The sequence below is a fragment of the Vipera ursinii genome (assembly GCF_947247035.1).
Source record: "Vipera ursinii genome assembly, chromosome: 2".
Taxonomy (NCBI): Eukaryota; Metazoa; Chordata; class Lepidosauria; order Squamata; family Viperidae; genus Vipera; species Vipera ursinii.
This window is the reverse complement of record NC_139513.1, coordinates 114,640,463-114,662,042: the sequence shown is the minus strand read 5'-3', so window position 1 is coordinate 114,662,042 and position 21,580 is coordinate 114,640,463. Positions and strand designations below refer to the sequence as shown.

The 21,580-nt window shown below is 36.7% G+C and overlaps 2 protein-coding genes across 4 annotated transcripts in view; one reads left to right on the top strand and one right to left on the bottom strand.

Moving 5' to 3' along the window:
* The window catches only part of TBCD (tubulin folding cofactor D), a 164,767-nt gene extending 160,419 nt beyond the window's left edge, over positions 1-4,348 (top strand). For both annotated transcript variants that reach the window (XM_083354407.1, XM_083354406.1), the window contains 2 exons: positions 431-515; positions 3,078-4,348. In XM_083354407.1, coding sequence (XP_083210533.1) covers positions 431-515; positions 3,078-3,086 — 94 coding nt within the window. In that variant the 3' untranslated portion in view covers positions 3,087-4,348. The remainder of the gene's footprint in view (positions 1-430; positions 516-3,077) is intronic.
* The window catches only part of B3GNTL1 (UDP-GlcNAc:betaGal beta-1,3-N-acetylglucosaminyltransferase like 1), a 169,165-nt gene that overhangs the window by 10,824 nt on the left and 136,761 nt on the right, over positions 1-21,580 (bottom strand). Inside the window, exons 10-12 of one of the 2 annotated variants that reach the window (XR_014491416.1) lie at positions 17,610-17,678; positions 15,832-15,906; positions 6,102-6,308 (exon numbers count right to left, since the gene is read on the bottom strand). Coding sequence is in view for 1 of the 2 variants with exons in the window: in XM_083354415.1 (XP_083210541.1) it covers positions 6,228-6,308; positions 15,832-15,906; positions 17,610-17,678 (225 nt within the window). In the remaining variant the exon portion in view is untranslated. Of the gene's footprint in view, positions 1-4,576; positions 6,309-15,831; positions 15,907-17,609; positions 17,679-21,580 lie in introns of those variants that run through there. The other variant, XM_083354415.1, reaches the window with a different exon arrangement.

The window sequence follows — 21,580 nt, the reverse complement described above, 5'->3', positions numbered from 1 at the left end:
AAATTATTTGTGTCTGAATGTTTTGGTATGGAAATTTCTCTCCCTTCGCCTCCTGCACCCATTTGTGTCTGTTCTTTGTATGCACATTTTTTTTACTTATTCCTGTTTATTCTCTTATAATTTGGAGCAGAACTTGCAAACTTGCTCTTCTTATGGGATGGAACTAATTGATTCTGCCTACATGTTCTAGAAAGTGGCATTGCCCTAAATACAGTCAGTCAATGCTACTCAGGTGGTTCAGAGAACAGAAATTTGTTTTTTAAAAAAACCCTCTTCCTTTCCCCTCTAATTGGGATGGATATACCAATTTTCATACTGTCAATAGAAATCAGAATTAATTGACAGATGAATAGTTCTGCACTGAGGAAAATGGATGTGATGCTAGCACGGAATTTGTTGCTTATATATACTTTTTTTCTTTTCCAAACAGGGATACAGACTTGCCATTTCTGAGGAAGCAGCGGAATTACCTCTGTGACTTAATGAAGGTGCCCAAGCCCCAACTGGCAGTGAAGGTAATGTTTTAAAATACCAATTAAGCCCTGATAAATATTTCTGGGAAATTTTTTTCGTAAAACTCAAGTTTGCTGACACACCCCGAGACCTATTTAACACATGCATATGCAGAAATATAGAAAACAGCTATTTTACCACTCTCCCCTATTCTGTTATTTGAACAGTTTCTACATTTCTCCTGTTGAGCTGTTAGTCAGTGAGCATGATTTGAAGTAGTACAGCTGGTTACAAAAATATGCTTACTGCAATGCGGCAATCGGAATGTCAGTCAGTTTTACAGAATAATCTTAGTACAGGTAGTCCTTGAACTTAAAAACATTCATTTAGTGACTGTTTCAAGTTACAACAGCACTGGGAAAAAGTGACCTATAACTATTTTTCACATTTACGACCGAATGTCAGTGGAGAGTCTCAATCATCCATGGTCATGGTTTCCTGAGGGTGCTTTACAAAAGGCAACTGGACATTCTTGATTTTTTTTCATTGAAAACATTTCATTTCTCGTCTAAGAAACTTCAGTTCTGAACCGAACTGAAAAAGCTTTGTGGATGAGAAGCGAAATGTTTCCAAGTAAAAAAAAATCAAGAAAGTTCAGTTGCCTTTTGAAAAGCACCTTTGGCACACTTAAGACCGTTGCAGCATCCCTGTGGTCACATGATCAAAATTTGGATGCTTGACAACTGGCATGTGTTTATGACAGTTGCGGTGTCCCAAGGTCATGTCATCACCTTTTGCGACCTTCTGAGAAGCAAAGTTAACGAGGTAACCAAATTCACTTAACAACGGTGTTAGTAACTTAACAACTGCAGGAATTCACTTGACAATTGTGGCAAGAAAGGTTGTAAAATGGGGCAAACCTCAACTGTTTTTTTTCCTGTTCTGTTGCTTAGCAACAGAAATTTTAGGCTTAATTATGGTCATAAGTCGAGGACTGCCAGCAGCTGTTAAAGATACCATGCATACCGCATATACATAGCTATCACAGTATTTCCTTTGAAATAAGCAACATTATGCAAAGTGCAGAAGAAGACTTAAGAAACAGTAAGCCAAAAAATAAGGCATATGAAAAGAAATATAATTAAATGATATTAATACACTAATCCCATTTATTATATCTCTCCATATATTTCTATCCTTGGAAACCAACTTCTACCATGTGGAAATTTTGTTCTTTAAATTTTGTTCTTAAATAGGCTGAAGTAATTCTGTACTGGTGGGATGCTGGCCACAATGCAATGGTTTCAAGATGGTCTTGACTAGAGATACTGGCTTGTATAGAAGCATGTTAATATACTTGGAGTAAAATTAAGCTTTGTTTGTGCTTTAACACAATGACCCAAATGTGCTAAAATGCATCAGTATTATCCCAACGGTTAGCAGGGAATGCTGCATGTGGTAGGAATGACTAAGGTTGCTATACCAGCCTAGTCTACACCTTCTCTGTGTTACGAAAAAGCATATGAAACTATTTAGGCAATTACCAAAAATCCTTTTAAAAATCAAACAGGTTTTGTGTTGAACTAGAGAATGAAGGTATTCCATAAATGTATTATCCTGCTTCTTGATTTTGTGTGTTCACATCTGTGTTAGTTTAGAGAAATATCCGCATGTGCTTTTTTTTATAAATCATCTTGTTAAAGGAAGATATTGTTAATGTTTTGACTTTGAATAAGCACAGGGATCTATATTCATGCAGAAGTATGAATAGAAGTAACCTGGGCTCTGAGATAGAACTGGAAATGATAGTTTCAGGTATTATTCTGTTTGCTGGCTTGTGAATATGGTAGCTTGCCTGTCTTTTTCATTCCAGGCTAAATGACAGTATAGTAGTAACGCAAATAAACCTTGTAGATAAGGTTTACCGGGACATAAATATTTAATCCTGAAACTGTACTGTATGTCTTTGGAATCAAAAGATCTTTTGGAAATTTTTTGTGGCTTTCCGGTCTAAGAGTGACAGGTACATCTGTATGCCTTTATGCTCTAGCTGGAGATTTCATTCTCCTCAAGTTGGAAGAATTTTCACAGCAGTTTGATTTCCCATTACTGCAGAAGAGATATTTGAAAATAGGAAGGCTTAAATTTCACAAGGTCATGTGGCTCCTTGTAGAAAAAAGAAGAGAAAGCATTGCAAATATTTTTTTTTCACCTTTTGAAATGTATAGTTGCATCCAGAAAATAAATATGCACTCATGAATACCATTTCTTATTCAATAACAATGGAGAAAAGTGTCAGAATGATTGTTTTAACTATTGAGCCCTTTGAAATGAATTCATTGAACGAATTTCTGAAAGTGCTGTTGGATACACTGCAACCATTAACACAAATATAAACAGGGTGCACTACTCGGTAATGAAAGTCAATATAGGTTGTTCTAAACTATGGATTGGACAGTGCCTGAAGGAAACTTTAGTTGTAGATCGACATTTTGAACCTGTGACTAACGGATTAATTACAATATTCTGTGAATCTTCCAGGCAAGAGTTACTTTTAGTTGTTTTAAAATGTAACTCTTGACAATGTCATGAAATCAATCCCATTTTCCCCTTCATTCCTGCAGAGCTCATAATTGGAAATCAATTAATATTGAAAATTACAGTGCTTCGAATCCATAGACACAAAGGAGCAAGCAACTTCAACAACTTGGACAAAAATATTTACTGATCAAGTTAAAAAGAAAAGGCTAAAAAATGAGAACCTAATTTTGAAAGTTGTACTTTTTTTACTCCTTTTTCTAAAAGAATATCTTTTGGTTTTAAGTTAATATATATGTTGGTGGTTTTGTGTTTCTTTCTGAAAATCAAATTAAATTGTGTTGAAAAGTTCAAATAACTGCAGTTTCTTGCATATTCTCTGTTGTTTGACTTTATTAAATTACAGCATTCCAAATTTTATTATAATCAAAGTTATCTTGTCAAATAAGTTACGCATTATATAAATAGTCCCAATCTACCATTTCAAAACCTATCTGCAGAAGAGTAGCAACTTCATTCTTTAGAAAAGACATTTGAGAATAAATTATCCAGTTGACATATCAATCAAATGGTATAATGAAGTCTGTGGGCATTCCTGCCATTTGAGAAGAGCATAAAATGGGTAGGACTTCAACCCTGATACATTGATTCCAGCTGAAAAACTGTCACCTTTCTAAACAGATGTATAATTTATCGCTCAAACTTGATACAATATCTTGACTTTTTTGATGTTGACAATGTTTTTTAAAATGTATTGAAATATTTCTGATGGTAAAAGAAATGTACAACAAAATACTAGCTGAAATAATGCAAGCAACATTGATTGGCAAAATTAAAACTGCATTTGGAAAGCTTGACAAGTTACAAATCAGATACAAATAGTAGGAACATGAGCATGTTGGACTTGATTCTCAAAATGTAGTTTACAGGATGAATGTATAAACTGTGCATAACTTTTTTAAACAGTTGTGCCCTTAGAATCACTTAGCAATGGAAGAGGGCAGCAATCCCAGGAAAGAGTTGGCTACTTTAAAGGTTAAAGATAAAATGTTTATGCTCTCACATATTTACCCACCATCTTTTTTAAATTACTTCCCAAACGATGCATAGCCCTAGTAAAAACAGCATTCTGTTAAAAGTTGTTGACATAAGTATTTTTCCCTTTTCAAATGTCTCTGTACAAATGAAAAAAATATTGTAAGGAAAAACAAATGTGTGTAAAAGATAATGTGATATTTTTTTCTTCTGTAGGAATTTAATTGTAGTTAAAACAAGCATTTAATGTTTTTTGAATGTTCATAACAATAAACATCTGATGGAGAGGAAGGATAAATAAAAGTTAATTCATGTTACCACAGCTGGTCTCAGAGTATCTTAAGTACTTGACTGGTTAATTTCCTGACCATCATGGAGACTGGTTTCAAACCTCTTGATATAAACTATATTCTAAAAGTAAACCTTGTTTATATCATGCTGATCTTTTAGACCTGCCTCGGGATATTATGACATGGAAAAAATTTTTAATCTCTTCGTATGAATTACTGGCATCACAGAGCATTGCAGACTGCATATGAGGAAAAGTCCAATTATTCCTGGCAGTGAAGATTATTAAATTACCATATGAAATGTATAGTCCTTCATTTTGCTCTGAAAAATGCTGCAAACAGACATAGATGTTTCCAACATAGAAAGCACTGACTGGGGCTAATGTTGAAACCATTCTTTCATATTGTCCATACCTCAAGGTACAGGGACAGGGAATTGCAGCTGGATCTGATGCTATGAAAAGGGGAGCCATCTCCTTTTCCCATCAAAACCAAGGAAGTTCTAGGTCAAGTGTTGCACACTAAAAAGGTCTAGTTTTGGAAGGCAAGCCTGTGCCATTTAGCAGCAGGGAGGGGGAAAACTTGTGAAAGCAGCAATGGCAGCTTTTGGACCAGTGGAAGACTGTACGGTAATAGGAAGACCTATGTTCCCCCTCATTTCTCTTTAAGATGTTCCCCACCTTTCTCAGCAAGCTGGCCCTTTTAAAAAAAAGGAATAACACAATGTCAATGTTAGACTTTTCCCAAAGGGGCACTAGTTGAACAAGGTAACTTCAGTGGAGCCCACGAGGGAAGGCATATTGGAGTGGAGGCAGGACACTGAAGCAATTTAGGGTGGGAAATACAATGAGCTGAGGCCTGTGCCTTTAAGAGGTTGTAACCATGAAGTAGAACTGCAAAGCAGATCAGAATTGCAGCCACAGGCAGGATACTACAGCTTTTCAATCATGGCTATCTCAGCCTTTGTGACTGTGGGAGAGAGATTGGGATGGTTAAATACAGGCCTGGAATTCCAAAAAGCCACAATTGCAAAAAGGTATGCCCACTGTACAAATAGAGAATTGGATAAGAAGTAGAAGACAAAATTTGAAAACAAAATAGCAATATAATTTCTAGAAAAGAAGAGATTAAAGAGCTTGATTTATAAAAGCTTTATAAAAAGAATAATCCGATCATAACAATTTTGTCTGTCTTTGGTGCCATCTCATAAACTATACTCATTACACAAGGGCTTGGATGTTATCAATATATGATGTTAGGTAATGGTAAAACAGATTCTGGATATATTTGAAGAAGAACATCTTTTTTGCAATGCACACATACAGCTTTTATGTTTAATTTGAAAATTGTTCTACTATATTGTAACTAAAATTCTTCTGCAGCATTTTGAGAAGTTCTGTGGGTTGCCAAAATAAGATGGCTGACTACTCCAGTGACCAATAAGTAGAGAAAATAATTCAAATAGGTGCCATTAGTTAAATTTGTCTCCATGTTGAATTGCTTCTTACGTGTAGTTCTTCCATCATTTTCACCTTAATGCATACGTGGAAACCTGATATTCTTCCCAGTACCTAAAGGTGTGTCTTCCATATGTCAAAACATTACAGCCACATCAAAATGGATTTCTTGGGAATAATACTGGAAATATTTGCCATTGCCACCTTCTGGATTTGATTCTGGAAAGAATTTTCTTAGGCAGATTGGCTATGCTCATACAGACAGAACCCTATCTACCACCTTCCTGCTGCGGAGATGACTTAATTAGCTAACCTTCAATTCACTTACCTTGATGTTGTACTACCTCTAGTTGGCTTTTGAGAAAAGAATTGTGGAGAAAAAGAATCTTGACTAAAATAATATTGTAACTCTAGTATGTTTCATGGTGCAAAGCTTGCCAATAAACCATGTTCATCAATTAAAATGATAGTAATCCACACCTTCCTTCAAATTCAATAGGCTCAAATTTTCCTCAAACTGTCCATCTGTGAGATCCTACAGACATGAAAATAAAGATCACAATCAAAATGTTTCATCAAGATACATCACACAACTGAGGACTTCTGCAATCACAGTACCTATTGGCAATACAGAAATAAGCCAGGTTTAGACTTTGTAACTGAATCAAGTTATTCTACAGCAGAAATTCCTAAATATCATAATACAGTGTTTTATTTATGCAACTGCAGGAAATGAGGCAATATTTGCTTGCTTATCTTTCTCTAATTCCTTCTCAGTGTGAATTTCTTTTTTGCCTGTTTTATACTGTACTACATAGATAATTGGGTTGGTTAAAACCTAAAGGCTGCATTTTATTAGCTTCACTAGTTTTGACCTTGATTAGGATTTGTTTTGGTATCTTAGAATGACATGCAAATCTAACCTTGGGCACCAGAGATCCCCTCTTTCCTTTTTACCTAAAAACTACTAATGGATAAATATGTGTTTCTAACGATCAATTCTAGAGATAATGATTTATTCATACATTACATGTAATAACGGAAGCTGACTGTGGCCGTAACCCTACCATAGAGGTTCCTATTCAGCTCATTCATGTGCATGTAAGTAGTTGCTCATAAGTAAAGTCTATGTTCTATGTTCTTTTTACATTCAACCCTAGAAGTCAGGTTAGCGCTAGTACCAAAGTATTATTGTGGACTCAACATAGGAAGACAGATCAACTTTGTTGCTACCGGTAATTCTGATTACCTTATCATAGACAAAAGGAACTCTAGAAGTTGCAGGTTTCTTATTTCTCCTGCCCCTAACATAAGATATTAATGCCAGAGCAAAAGTAATTTTATCTTTGTTCTGTGATTAGGTTCTCTTTGACAGTAATGAAAAGTTAACAAGTTTTTCTTTGGGGGGGGTATTTTATTTATTCATTTGTTTGTTTGTTTATTTATTTATTTATTTATTTATTTATTTATTTATTTATTTATTTATTTATTTATTTATTTATTTATTTATTTATTTATTTATTTATTTATTTATTTTGCAAACTTAAGACTCATTGTGCAAGCATGACCAAAACCAGGTGAGCTTAGAATTTCCTACGGTCTATATTCTTCTTTCCATTTTCCTGGATGACTTGGGATGCTCCCATTTGTGCAGAAAAGTCAACTAACATTGCTAATGCTTTTAGCGTCTGCCAGCCCTTAGGGAACACATAATACATTCAAGGTGCATCATAATTTGAACAATAAAGAAAGCAGCAGGTAGACTGAAGCTTAAAGGTAAAGGTTCCCCCGCACATGCGTGCTAGTCGTTTCTGACTCTAGGGGCCAGTGCTCATCTCCGTTTCAAAGCTGAAGAGCCAGCGCTTGTCCAAGGACATCTCTGTGGTCATGTGGCTGGCATGACTGGACGCCAAAGGCGCACGGAACGCTGTTACCTTCCCACCGTAGTGGTCCCTATTTTTCTACTTGCATTTTTACGTGCTTTCGAACTGCTAGGTTGGCAGAAGCTGGGACGTGTAACAGGCACTCACTCTGTTACGCGGCACTCGGGATTCGACCCGCCAAACTGCCGACCTTCTGATCGACAAGCTCAGCGTCCTAACCCACTGAGCCACCGCGTCCCTAGACTGAAGCTTATAAGGCCCTTAATCTTTAGCAAAGAAGAGCTCTACAGAAAACCTGATGGTCATGACAGTGATTAATTGCAGTCAAATGCCTTAAATAGCTGTAACAGCCTGGCTCAGACAGGCTGTCAGAACCCCATTTGTTACCTGCTGCTGTAGGAGATACACTTGCCACCCCTCCTCTGATTTAAGACAACTGTTAAATCTTAGTCTAAACACATGAGAATTCAGCCTTCAGATTGCATCTTCCAAGGAGGACTGTTGTTGTTTTTTCCAGAGAATTCTTTTTCTATTAAAAGTTAGATAACATGTACATTCAGTCTGGCATATGTATACAAAGACCACTCACCAAACTGGTAGGGGAATTAATTTCAGTTTCTTGTTTGTGTTGCCACCCACGGTCAGATAGGAACCACTTGCTTGATATTTTAGGATTCGGAGATAAATGGCTCATAAGAGGGAAATGTCAAGAAGGATTTTATTGAGTCAATATGAAGAGAGTTTTAGAGAAATAAAAATATACCAATCTGCATCCCTTCACCTTGCTATGAACCCCAGAATAACATATGGGCTTCTGAACTCTCTTAGGATTTTGGGTCTCTACAGAAAGCCAAACTGTCTGGAGGCTTTTGCCAATTTTTTTTACACTTAAAGAGTTAGGGAATATAAATAATCACACCTGAACGGAGTTTGGTAGATTACCTTATGACATGGTCATAACTTCAAAAAGGGGACCCTCTGCCAAAGATACTTTTAGCAAAGAAAGAGCTCCTAGAAGAGAGCAGCTGGAGAAAATCTAATGACATCTGTGGTCAATAACCAGGCAACTGATTCTATCAAAAACAAAGCACCGTGCGGATAGAAGCAAATATTTGTATTTCAGGGTTGAGAAAAAGGGTCCTCTCGGTGCTCTCTGAGCTTGGTTGTTTTCTTGCAGATATTTCATTACCCAAGTAGGTAACATCATCAGTTGAGTAGTGAAGCATCTGCAAAAAACAACCAAGCACAAGCACCGAGAATACCACAAGACATTGTTTCTGATGCTCTTTGGTCAGTAACTTGGGAAATCAAGTAAGCAATCCTTTGGTTAGAATATTTTTGGGAAATGCTGTTCTAGTATGCACCCACGCCCCCCCTCCCCTCAGCAAATGTTAGATAGGGAACTTATGCTGCCCTTGTTATCTTGTTGCTAGTAGGAACACAAAGAAAATAAGCAAGGGTGACACCATGATGCAATCTTCGAAGCTTACTAAACTCTTTCCACTCAGATATTTCTTATATGGGCACAAGAGAAAAGAGGTCCAGTCCCACTATCTTCTTGTTATAATCTTCTATGACTTCATTCCAATACTCAATTCAATACACTTGAAAGAAGCTGTGCTTGAAGAGGGTAGCGTGGAGAGCCCTTGCCTCTGAAGTTGCCAGGAGTCAGACACGACTGAATGGTTAAAAGAACAATTAAAGCATTCAGGAGACAGCCTTTAGAAATTGTCAGCTGAAGTTTAAAATAAAGCACAGACTGTACTAACTCAAAACTGATCAGATCTGAGAGTTGTTGTTTTTAATGTATCAGCAACCTTAATATTTGGGAGCACTTACAAAACAATTCCCTCAGTTTCTCAACAGCTAAACATGGCCTTGGCTCTTCATCCTCACTAAGAAACAAATAATGTTTATTAAAGGGGGAGATGTTCAAGGGGAGAAGGTGCTAATAGCTTCAAGGGAGAGCCCACTGACCACTCAATGTCTTAGATGACTTAAGTGTCTTCTGATTTCCATCCAACCCGCTGAGTATAAGACTTATACCCTGTCAACAAAGGTGCGTATAGTCAAGGCTATGGTCTTCCCAGTTGCAATGTATGGCAGTGAAAGTTGGACCATAAAAAAGGCTGAGCGCCAAAGAATTGAGGCCTTTGAACTGTGGTGCTGGAGAAGACTCCTGCGAGTCCCTTGGACTGCAAGGCGATCAAACCGGTCAGTCCTAGAGGAGATCAACCCTGACTGCTCTTTAGAAGGCCAGATCCTGAAGTTGAAACTCAAATATTTTGGCCACCTAATGAGAAGGAAGGACTCACTGGAGAAGAGCCTAATGCTGGGAAAGGTTGAGGGCAAGAGAAGAAGGGGACGACAGAGAATGAGGTGGCTGGATGGAGTCACTGAAGCAGTAGGCGTGAGTTTAAATGGACTCCAGAAGATGGTAGAGGACAGGAAGGCCTGGAGGAACGTTGTCCATAGGGTCGTGATGGGTCGGACATAACTTCGCAGCTAACAACAACGACAATACAGCGAAGCTTGAGACTTGGATTCAGGAGGGTGTTTGGTTGGATATAGACTTTGTTTAGAGAAATGGTCTAGCAAGTAGGGCTGGGAAGGATGAACCATTAGAACAGGATTTATGTGTAGGAAATAAAAGGAATAGATGGAGAATTTGACCCTGGAAATGAAGCACGTAGGTGGCAAGCTAAAACCCTTAACTCACTCTAGGTATTACCAACCACTAGTAACAGCCAACTGATATTTTGCTATTTAGTAATATATGTGAAACGCTGACCTCCTGTAAGAAAAAGCCTGAAAGCCATTATAACACTTTGCTTTTAATCACAGGAACTGCACTTTTTTTCAAGCAGATTAGCCAGCATAATAGCAGTGGCAGCTTAACATATTAGTCTGATGGATTTTGCATAATGAATGGCTTCTTCATTGAAAGAAACCTTTCAACAAGCAGTTGGACTATTAACTCTGGTTAAAGGTGATCCTCCAGTTTACTGTATGAAGAGGAACCTTGTGTCTACTTGCCTCTCTTTTGCCATATAAGGTTATGATAACATATCTCTCACATCTATACTTCATCAGCAAGTAAATCAGGTGACATCATTCTCAACTTCAGCATTTATTTTGAGCTTTTAATTTCAGAGCACAAGTAATTCATGTTTGCAGCAGCATTAGTCTTAAAGCATACATCATTCAGATTAGTGAGAACAAAGACCCCATTGCTTTTGTGTATGAACAGCAAAGCAAACATAACATTTAGTATTTATGCAGGTTTTTCCAAATATTCAAGACACATCATCTGTACCGTCTCCGTAATCTCACAGCACTCCCCATGGAAAGCTATTATTATTCTATTGGAGATGGTGAGCTAAAGCTAAGAGAGAACTCATAATTGCACTACTAAAGCTTGAGCCAGAGATTGCTAGCAAAGCTTGTAACTGTAAAAGGAAGAGAGGAAATGATACCGTGAAAACAGACAGAGAGCAAGTTAGGAAGCCAAAATGACCTCTGTGTAACTGGAAGACTTTGGGGGTAAAAATGTATGTCATCTATCAGTTCATTTGTTAATGCAAATGTTTTAAAACACAGTTAGCCTCCAGTGACCTCTTTCAAAGGAAACTGAATCCAGGTTAAGTTCTGGAATCTCTAACTGCAAAACCTGCGGTATGAATAGCAATCTATAAAATATGTTCAACTGCATGGACAAAGAACTGAATACAATGGTTGGTCAGGAAGTGTATATTTCTCTTCCTAAATACAAGCAAATACAAAGGATATTAAAACTCAGTGGTTGGGCCGAGTTTACACCAGATTAAGAACTGTCAACTGCAAATGATTTCTTTTCTTCTCAAGGCTTTACAGAAACCTAAACAATGAAATGTGGATAGCAACATTCTTTGCTTGGCTAGCTGATACCTTTTTCCGCATGTGCTGTATGTTTTTATTGAAATACCCAGTAAGGAACACATTGAGCAGTTATTTTGTCTTAGCAGTGGAACTTTAAAGAGAATGCCAAAACAAGCTAACTTGCAGGATGGAAGGTGTGCTGCACAGTTGGTGACTAGTCTGCCCAAAGGTTTAAAGTGTTTCCAAAGCAAATAGCCAAGCCTTCCAATGGTATTAGCTAAAGAAAGGCCATCTCCTGCTTCCGGGCACATCTCCTAGGATAGGTCAGTGATTCCTGAAAGGGGTGATGGATTTTGCAGAGTAGCCAAAGCAGAAGGCAGTTTCAGTCAAACTCCTCAGAGCCATGTTCTAACTGAAGCCTCACTCCAATTTTAGATTTTACAATTTAATGAGCTCTTTTTGCAATTCGGCTTGGCTTTAGGTCATCCAAGATGGTATTGTCTCCTTCAGACCGTCACTGTGAGCCTGCATTTTCATAAAGGTGATTGGTCTATGGCAATGAGAGACTGCATATGCTTAGCATACACACATGTAGAAGCTCACACACTCCCAAAACCATATTTAACAGCCTCAATAAAACGAGTTAAATTAAAATTGAACTTGCTCCTGGAATTTGCAAATGAAGATACATATTCTCAGGAGAGCTGTTGTAAGAGTACATTTGAGAGGATGCTTCAGTAGCTATGAGAGTAACAGATCTACTTGCAGACACTTCATGAAATGAAATGGAAAGTAACTATTAATTGATCTTTCCTTCTTAGTTACCTTTCTGTTGGACATAGTATTGCAACAGGTTGGAGATTGCTCTGACCTTTACCTTTATTTTCTCCCTCATTCAATGCTTTCTTTTCCTTGCAAAGATTGTACCTTTTTCTTCTTGGGGATTATTTGGGGACGTAGCCTCATTATTTCCACTGGTAGCTTGTTTTCTCCTTCTGTCTGAAGGAGACGCTGATGTTATGGGACTGGCAAAATGGCTAGTGGGAAAGGGAGGGGATTGCTTGAAGGTGCTCACTAGTATCAACAAGTGGCCAAAACGAATGACAGGTGAGCACCTTTCAAAGAACTGGGACTTAGAACAACACAACTTTCATGCCTTCACTTATTTTCCACCTCCTTCCACTTCTACTGCTGTCTATGTAACTGGCAGGGGAGGAGGGGCTGGTGACATAATGATGACTTGCCCTTGTTCAAAGATACCTGGGGCACCAGGCAGTTCCTAGAGTCCTAAAATAGTGACTTTTGACTCAGTTAACGTGATCATATTGTAGAATGATTGACCAGATTAAATGTGTTGTGGGAATGAAGTTTAACATTAACAGTAGTTACAATATCTTAGACTTTACAGTTTTGAATGAAATAATTCACTTTGCAGATGATAAATGCCACACTGAAATGGGGAATGAGAAAAAGATCAAGCCCTGAAGGGTCCAAAGAGTCAACCTGTCTGATTAAAGAATGATTACAACTGCCCAGTCGGGAAGGAGTGGAACCACTGCAAAACACCACCCTCCATTTCCAATCCTCTGAGGTTTTCCAAAAGTTTGATGGTATCAAATGTTATTTAAAAATCTAATTGTACAAGGAGAGGTTCACCACGTCAAGTCCTGCTACAATTTGGAAAGGAACCTTCACTAGTACCTGTTTAGCCATTCACTTTTTGATCACCAAAGAAAAAAGAGACTGCACAATATCCCCATATTACTTTTTCTCTTACATTTCATTGCCTAACGTTAAACCTGCCTTCCTGTAATTTAAATTGACATGTTCTCATCTGAACCTCAAGGAATTCAGTGAGCAATTCTTTCCTTGCCTCCGCTGTCAGTTTTAAATACATGGAAATTAATTTCTTATTATTTTTTAATTATAGAAGTTTATTATTGATTCCTTTCATTTGCTAGTTCTAAACTTATTTTGCTTTTATTAGAAAACTTGCCTAAATCATATTCTAAAATTCCTTATAAGATGTAGCAATAAATAAATAAATGCAAACCTAAAATGACCATTAAGGTGATACCATATAAATGAAAGATTATTTAAAAATTATTATTAATGATGAAACCACAGGAATCTAAAGAGAAGAAGGCAATTTCATAAATGCAAGGCTATCATTGAGAATGTCTTATTTCTGGCATTCATTAATATAGTAACTAGAGAACAGATATTGATGCTAAATATAGGAAGGCTAATATAAAGGCATGGATTCCCTAATAATCAGGGGATTTTAAATGGCTAAGGAAAATACAAGCATTCTAAATTGTCTTATGCTATTTGTCATCACGTTTTGAATTTCTCCAATTATTGATGTTTCTTGAATTGTGCTTCTGAAACAGAACATAGTAGAGCAAAATCAGAACTCACATGTACTGGTCAAAATTACACAACTGTTCTGCAATTCCTGTATAGGATGGTGTACTATAGCATGATGTACAATAGCAGCATCATTTGTTTTGCAACATCATCCTATTTCTCACTTTATAACACTGCCGACAAAGTATTTTCTTCTTCACCCACTTTTCTGCAGCCCTCATTACTGTAATTCAACTGTTGGGTTTAATACAGTTCATCTTCCTTCAATTCCTTAATACGCTTAGCATAGACTACAAGACAAGTAAGATGCCAAATCAGAAGGACATTATATATACCATAGCACAGTAGCTTTATTTTTCATCTCCTTCTTTTGTGCCCTCTGAATAAACAAAAATTCAAAAGGCTCATTTGAAATTTGGGAGGTATCCTTAGTTTGTATAATATCATCATATCAAACATTAAATTCCTTTGAACAAGCGTTAGCTAATTTTAAAATCATTTCCCCTACTGTTTGTCTTGCAATGAAATGACTTAGCCAAACAATTAGAAACCACAGTGAGATTTACTTTATAGTAAAGAAGTGGCGGAAAAAGCTATCTCTATCTTTAGCAATTTATCTCTATTTCTCTCTCTATATATAATTTCTCTATTTCTCTATCTATCTATCTATCTATCTATATATATATATATATCTATCCAGTGGTTGGTTGTTGTTTTTTTGTTAAAAAAAGATGCCGGAACTTACGCACGGCTCTGGCTCCAGTCGAAAGCCCTTTAGAAGAGCTTTCACTTTTTAATTTTCTTGCACGTATAGATTTCTTTTTAATTTCTTTTTGGGTTTGCATTCCTTATTATATATTAGCCTGCATTCATTTATCTTTCTTTTTATGTTTTCTTTCCGTCCATCCATCCATCCATCCATCCAATCTTTCTTTCTCTTTCTCTGGAAGATCTCACTGGAAGAGTCATTTTGATACTATCTCTTCTCTCTCCATTCCCAGAGTTGATAAAATTATGCTTGCCAACATAAATTGAAAACTATACTCATCGGCTAGAGGTATAAATATCCAGGAGTCAACTCTACATTTATTTATTTCTGCGACCATCCATCTCAACCAATGACTCTGGTTGTTTAGTGCCGAGGCACAGTCCTCGGCTGGCCAGACTTTGTACTGATTTTGCCTATTAATGAAACAAGCCCTATCTTTCAGTTCCAAATAGAAGAATAGCTTAGGAAAGCAAAAAGGATCAATGCCTCTGACATACATGCAATGAACTAACAGAAGTGTTTCTAGTTAAATAAACAACTGAAGAGGAAAATTAAGATACCACGTGCTTGAGCAAAGAGACTGCATAATCATATCCAATTTTGATTCAACAAAAAGAAACTACACAGGTTAAATCACACTTAGTCCATGCTTATTCTGACTTGGATGTCTTCTTTTGTAGCACCTTTAATATATGTAGAAACTTGGCACATCTCTTCAAAGATAACAAATTTATTAAAATAAGCTTGATGTTCTGGGTTTACTTTTAATAAAGTAAAGAACAAGAGCTAGGAAGGAAGGAAATTAAATCTGGAAACAAACGTGGTTAAAGTAAGCACCAGATACCTTGAAAATATATAATGAATGCTTCAGAATTCTTAATATGCAAGAATAGATGTAGTTTTATATAAATAAATCACACAATTATAAACATTAAAACTGTGTACTTTGACTACCATGAGCACAATTCTAACCTAAGGCTGACGGTGGGTCAAATCACCAAGAAGAGCTGTGTATGTGAGGCCATCTCAAAATCAGCTGAGATTCTATTCCTTTCTTTAAAAACTTGTTCTAATCTTGAACGAGAAAAGCCACGATATCAATAGTCATTTAAAATATACTTTAGTAGAAAATGGCAAAAAATGTGGATTTCACATACTGGACTCAAAATTATACTCACCAATTTCACACAAATAATTAAAGGTGGGGAAGCTTCTTTGAAATGAAGAATTGGAATTCTGGGTTTGGAAGTTTCCTGAACAGAGATCAGTACATTTCTTGGTCAGTTTTGATACACTACAGCTGTCCCTTTGAGCTTATTACAATGAAAAGCATAGTTTCTGAAATAGTTCTGTGGTTGCCAGTTTTCCTTTATACCGCTTCCTTGTTAGCATGTGGTTAACCAAATCTCCTTTCCCCCTCCCCCCTCATGGCTTATGTATCATTATCCTGTTGCAAAATACCTAGTTTTGGAAATTCCATTGTGGGATGTGTAGTTGCAAAAATACTGAACTTGATCAGTGCATGATCTGGACTCGGAAGGTAATCCTTTCCCCTGTTTTGTCTCTAGAAAAGGCAATGGAAAGGACAAGATCCTCCTGTGAGATTCTCTCCTAACTGCCTTCCGTCACAATACCTCTTCCTTTCTTTCCATTCTACATTATTTCTCAAATTCCATGACAACTGAATTGCCTTTAATGTTGCTTTGGCCTCTGAATAGGATCATAAAGTCCTAGATTCCTCCTGAAGCAGAGTTCAGACTTTAGTCTCTGGAGCAGCACTTTTTTATTGACTATTTTTCTTAGCCTTGTAGAAGAATATCAAATTTACAATAACCAATTCCATTCTTTTTTAAAAAAATTCCATTTATATCCCGCCCTTCTCCGAAGACTCAGGGCAGGTTACAAGCTTAGCAGTAGCCTTCATTCTATGTATATGCCTGCTTATTAGGGCTTTCACACACACACACACCAAGCGGCATTATTACAAAGTCAGCTTAATTGCCCCCAACAATCTGGGTCCTCATTTTACCTACCTCGGAAGGATGGAAGGCTGAGTCAACCTTGAGCCTGGTGGGATGTGAACCTGCACTAATTGCAGGCAGCTGGTGTTACTTAAGGAGGCATTAGCCCACTGCTCCACCAAGGCTGCTATTCTATTGTACTCTGTTTTATTCCATCACATAGACACTTTGGGGGGAGGGGGGGGGAAGAAGAGAAATAAAAACATCAGGATGAAATTTTCAAGTAGGTGCGGTTTTATTTGGAAACTTTAAGTTTTGTTTTTCTTTTGTTCTGAAGACTCCTTTCTCTTCTGCTTTATTTACCTATGTTTAAGATGATAGTAGTTTATAAGGAGAATAAAGAGTGCCAGCTAGTGGCCAAAACCCTTCTATGGTCAATTAATTTGATCACAGGCTCTTTTTTTGTGAACCCATGCAGTAAATTGCATTAAGCCAATTGTTAACCTCCAACTAATGTTATATTACAAATATGAACTGTTCATAAAATATAAAACATTAAAAATAGTGCATAAAGACATGTTCTATAAAATGGAGTGCCGAATGCGTCTGACATCTGGAAATTTTCTGAATCTGCCTCACTTCTGGAGTTCTTAGGAATGAGAATTACTATTCAATCAAAAACAAGCTTCTATTTTATTCGGAATTTCTGTATTTCCCGATTTGGGTCCCAATTTTACAAATACATTACGAATAGATAAGGGGATTCCACACAGCATTTAACAATATACTCTGAATTTGCGTATTTAATTTCAATTTATATAACAGTTGTGTTTCTGAATGAAACATGTTTTCCATAAAGGGTATGTAACTCCTAATTCAGGCTCAATTCCAATATGTTAAAGGTTTTGCAGCTTGGTGTGCACTGTAGTCACATAATGATAAAAAACCATTTCACAAATAATAATAATAATAGCTAAACCAAGAATATTACCAACCTTAGATTCTTCATATATGTAAAATGCTTTAGTGATTTTATTTTTATCCACATCACAAAATGCAGTCACCTAAAGGGGAGAGGTAGACAAAAAGATATGGTCTGTTGCTCTGTTGTTAAGGTCATAAAGAACCTGTTGGACTATGTGCTATATAAAAACGCAATTTAGCAGGTGGGCCATTTAATACAGAGTTCTGCTTTTCTTATTTTATTTGTTCAATTTATATAGCAGCTCTTCTCACATACTGTATGTCTGTGTGGGCTGGCTCATATAGCTAAAAATAACAAATATAAGTAAGTAACCAAAATTATAATAGCAAAAATCCATTAAAACAAATTAAAACAATTACTGAAGAAACTGATTAATAGTTCAGATACCATTATAGCAATAACCAGCAATCTCAGATACACTCCATAATAACATATATCCACATGGATGGCCCTCATCTTTATTTATTTTTGTAATATTATTATTTACATTTTAAAGAAAAATAAAAATAAAAAGCAGAAGTGGTATGCATCCAAAAGCAGGAAACAATCATGTGCCTAATTGTTTATGCAATCAGAAGAGGTCTGGTTTTCTAGGAGGGCTTTATGAACTACTTACTTTAGAATATCACTATTAAGCTCATTTTTAGAAGGTGGTAATGAACATTTTTTAAAAATTTCTCCCCAGCAACAGGCTCTTGTGCCTACATTTGTATGACTTACCTAAAATACCTCACAAAACAAAGTCTTAAATATGTGCAAAATGCCCATGATTCCTTTTAATAAGAGATACTAATAAGGAAAATACAAACTATCATATATTCATCCTTTAAAAATAAATGGCCTTTGCATTGAATAGTGAAATTTTTGCTATACTAGGAGTACAGTCTCCTTACACTCATTACATCAGGGATCTCCAACCCCCGGTCCATGGCCCAGTACCGGGCCGCGGCATACCAGCAACTGGTCTGCAGAAACAAGCAAAGCCCCATCCATGGGATGTAGGCAGCACACAAAACCATGCACCCTCCAATCTGCGGAAAAACTTCTGGTGCCCAAAAGTTTGGGGACCTCTGCATTACACGACATTCTAAATCACTATTTAGTAGTGCCTTCTTGATTACATTACCCAGCAACGAAATTTTGGATTGCAGGTCTCTTGAATCATGGAAGAGTTTCTTCTGGAACTACAGGGCCATCATCTATCAATCACTTTCCCAGAAATGTTATATGAATTTGACTACATGCACAAATTTCCAAGGTCAAAGGGGAATTTCTTCAATAAAAGACCTTTAGACAGTCCCCCTTGCATAGGGACATTGAGCAACCCTCTTAAATTTATAGCCAGTCCTGTCTTAGCGAATTGAATAAGATAGCAAAAAATAAGGAGCAGAAAGAATGAAAGAAAAGTACTAATTTCTGCACATACGCAGTCCATATCATTGAGATCTACAAGCCAAAAAGAATCCAAAATCACAGGACAAATAATTATAACGATGCAAATGTAACAAGGCAAGCCACTGCTCTCTGTTCTGCCTCAATGCAATTGACTCTGAAGATGCACTTCAAGTGGGTCTTGCACACAGGCAGCCATGTACTAAAATTTGTCAGGACAATAAACACACAAAAAAAGAGAATCCAAACTACAAAGGAATAAGATTCTTTCTTTTGCTTTATCATAGAAAAGCAAGAATCACATTTTTAAAAAAATGTTATTTTTAAGGCTAAGATATTTGGAAATATAATATTACGACTGAGGAAAAAAGACTAGATTTTTTCCCCATTACGGTATGTCAGCAATATATTAAGGAATATGATGATGCTTTGTTTTGCAAGGGCAATTTCCTGAATTTCCACATCTTTATATATCACTCCTTCCCCTTTTCAAATGAACTACAATAAAATATAGATGAGGCTGTTTGCATAAGTGTATGTATTTAAACATGTAATATATAGGTGAATGGTGATAGAATAGCGGCTTTCCTGTCTATTTTAGGGTATTTGAGCTTATATTTATTATTTCTTTAAAGTCAAAACTTTATCTATTTAGTTGCATAAAATTTCCTGGACAGAAAACTATACAAAGTTGCACATTTTCACATGTGATTGTGGTGGCACCATTTGTTCAACTGAAGGATAGATTTTTTTAGTTTTTTTCCCCTTTTCTCATTAAAATTGTTTTGGCAACTTGAATGGCAGAATGAAGTCATAAAAGTAACTCTAACATTCATGATAGTGAAGCTGGATAGACAAGCATAAAGCAGACCTTTAAGCATCCCATAAAAGATTGGTTTTCTACAGCTGCAAGCTCAAAATGAATTGGATGCTTTTTTTTAACAAAAAAGGTCTGTTCAGCTTCAGTCTTGCAGAAATACTACAACCATGCTCTGTCAATCCCTTAAATTTGAAAAAGATACAGTTAGGAACCCAGTTTCTTAAAACTATTCAGAATGGCAACCATAACAGAATGGCTGTTGTTACAATAGAGTGGACCTTGAAATGTTACCAATTTTCTAAAAAAAATAATAATTAGATTCCTAAAGCTTGTCCTAACTCTATTTGAGAAGAAAACATGTAACTCAATGAGTCTACAATTGTTGTTTTCCAAAGTACCAAAAACAATAGCACATAACCCTCTTGCATATATGATGGATTTTATCAGACAAACCTTCTCAATTGGCTCCATTCTGTACATACAAGTTTACATGCAATGTGGGAGATATTCTGGAATCCTGTGGGAAAACACATGCAAACTTGGATAAATCTGAGAAAAGAGGTCTTTTTCTCAGGTGCCCGGTGACAGGGTCTGGTTACTTACTCAGAACTATGGGAGAAACCTAGGCAAAATACCTATTTGAGAACCAGAATAAGACCAACTGAAGGCAGGAAATTTATACAAGAAAGGGAAGGGAAGGGAAGCGAAGGGAGAGAAGGGGAGGGAAGGGAAGGGAAGGGAAGGGCAGGGAAGGGAGGGAGGGAGGGAGGGAGGGAGGAAGGAAGGAAGGAAGGAAGGAAGGAAGGAAGGAAGGAAGGAAGGAGAGTGAAAGAGATTATGAAAATACAAATGCAAATACAAAAATGTTTGTTCAGCAAATACATATGCATAATACTCATTTACACTTTACAAAAACAAATCCCTTTAAACCTAAACTTCTTGGATTTACATTTCAGAGCATTACGGGGACGAGTCATTTACGACATCAAAGACAACACCCTGCTAAAGACAGCGATCTGAATTAAAGCATCCCTCATAGATAGCTGAACAGCTTTCCCTGAAAACATCCAGTGAAGAGACTCCTTCATCTCCTAAGATAACTGATTCATCTTGCTATTTGGAACTTTTCTTAGTATTTCCTTTTTGTTTTGAACAAAACAGGACAGTGTAAAAAAAATTTTTGGTTTGGAAGCTACTTGGTGGAACCTACAATTAAATTTTCTTTTTTTTAATCCAAATCACATTTGATTTATATTAAGTTGGTGACTTACAACCACAACTCCCAAGATTCTTTTCATGCATGATACTGCCAAACCAGGTAACAAATTACTAAAACTAGCAAGTAGCTATTGTGGGAGAAACAAGATGATAGCCAATTAGTTAATAGATCAGGCCTATTAGTTTATGGAAACAATTGCAAATAAACCAAACATATGTGAAAAACAAGTTCTGGCTGCAAGAACACTGTTGCTATAAGCACCACTTCTCCATACTTCCAGGGGATACATGTTTTACTGTTAACTAGATGCTTGGCTCTCCAAAACTTATAACCCATTGCCATTGGCCATCCTAGTTAGGATTAAGGCAAGATGAAATCAAATCAATTGGAAGGCATCTAGTTGCTTACTCTTCCCTAGTCAACAGAAAATAGGCAATTTCTTTGCCAGTAACATACACTACAGGGGGACACCATGGAATTCTAAAAGCAAAGCAAAGAAAGAAAAAACCTTGTCCCATCTAACTTATAGTCTCAATTTTAACCGATGGAA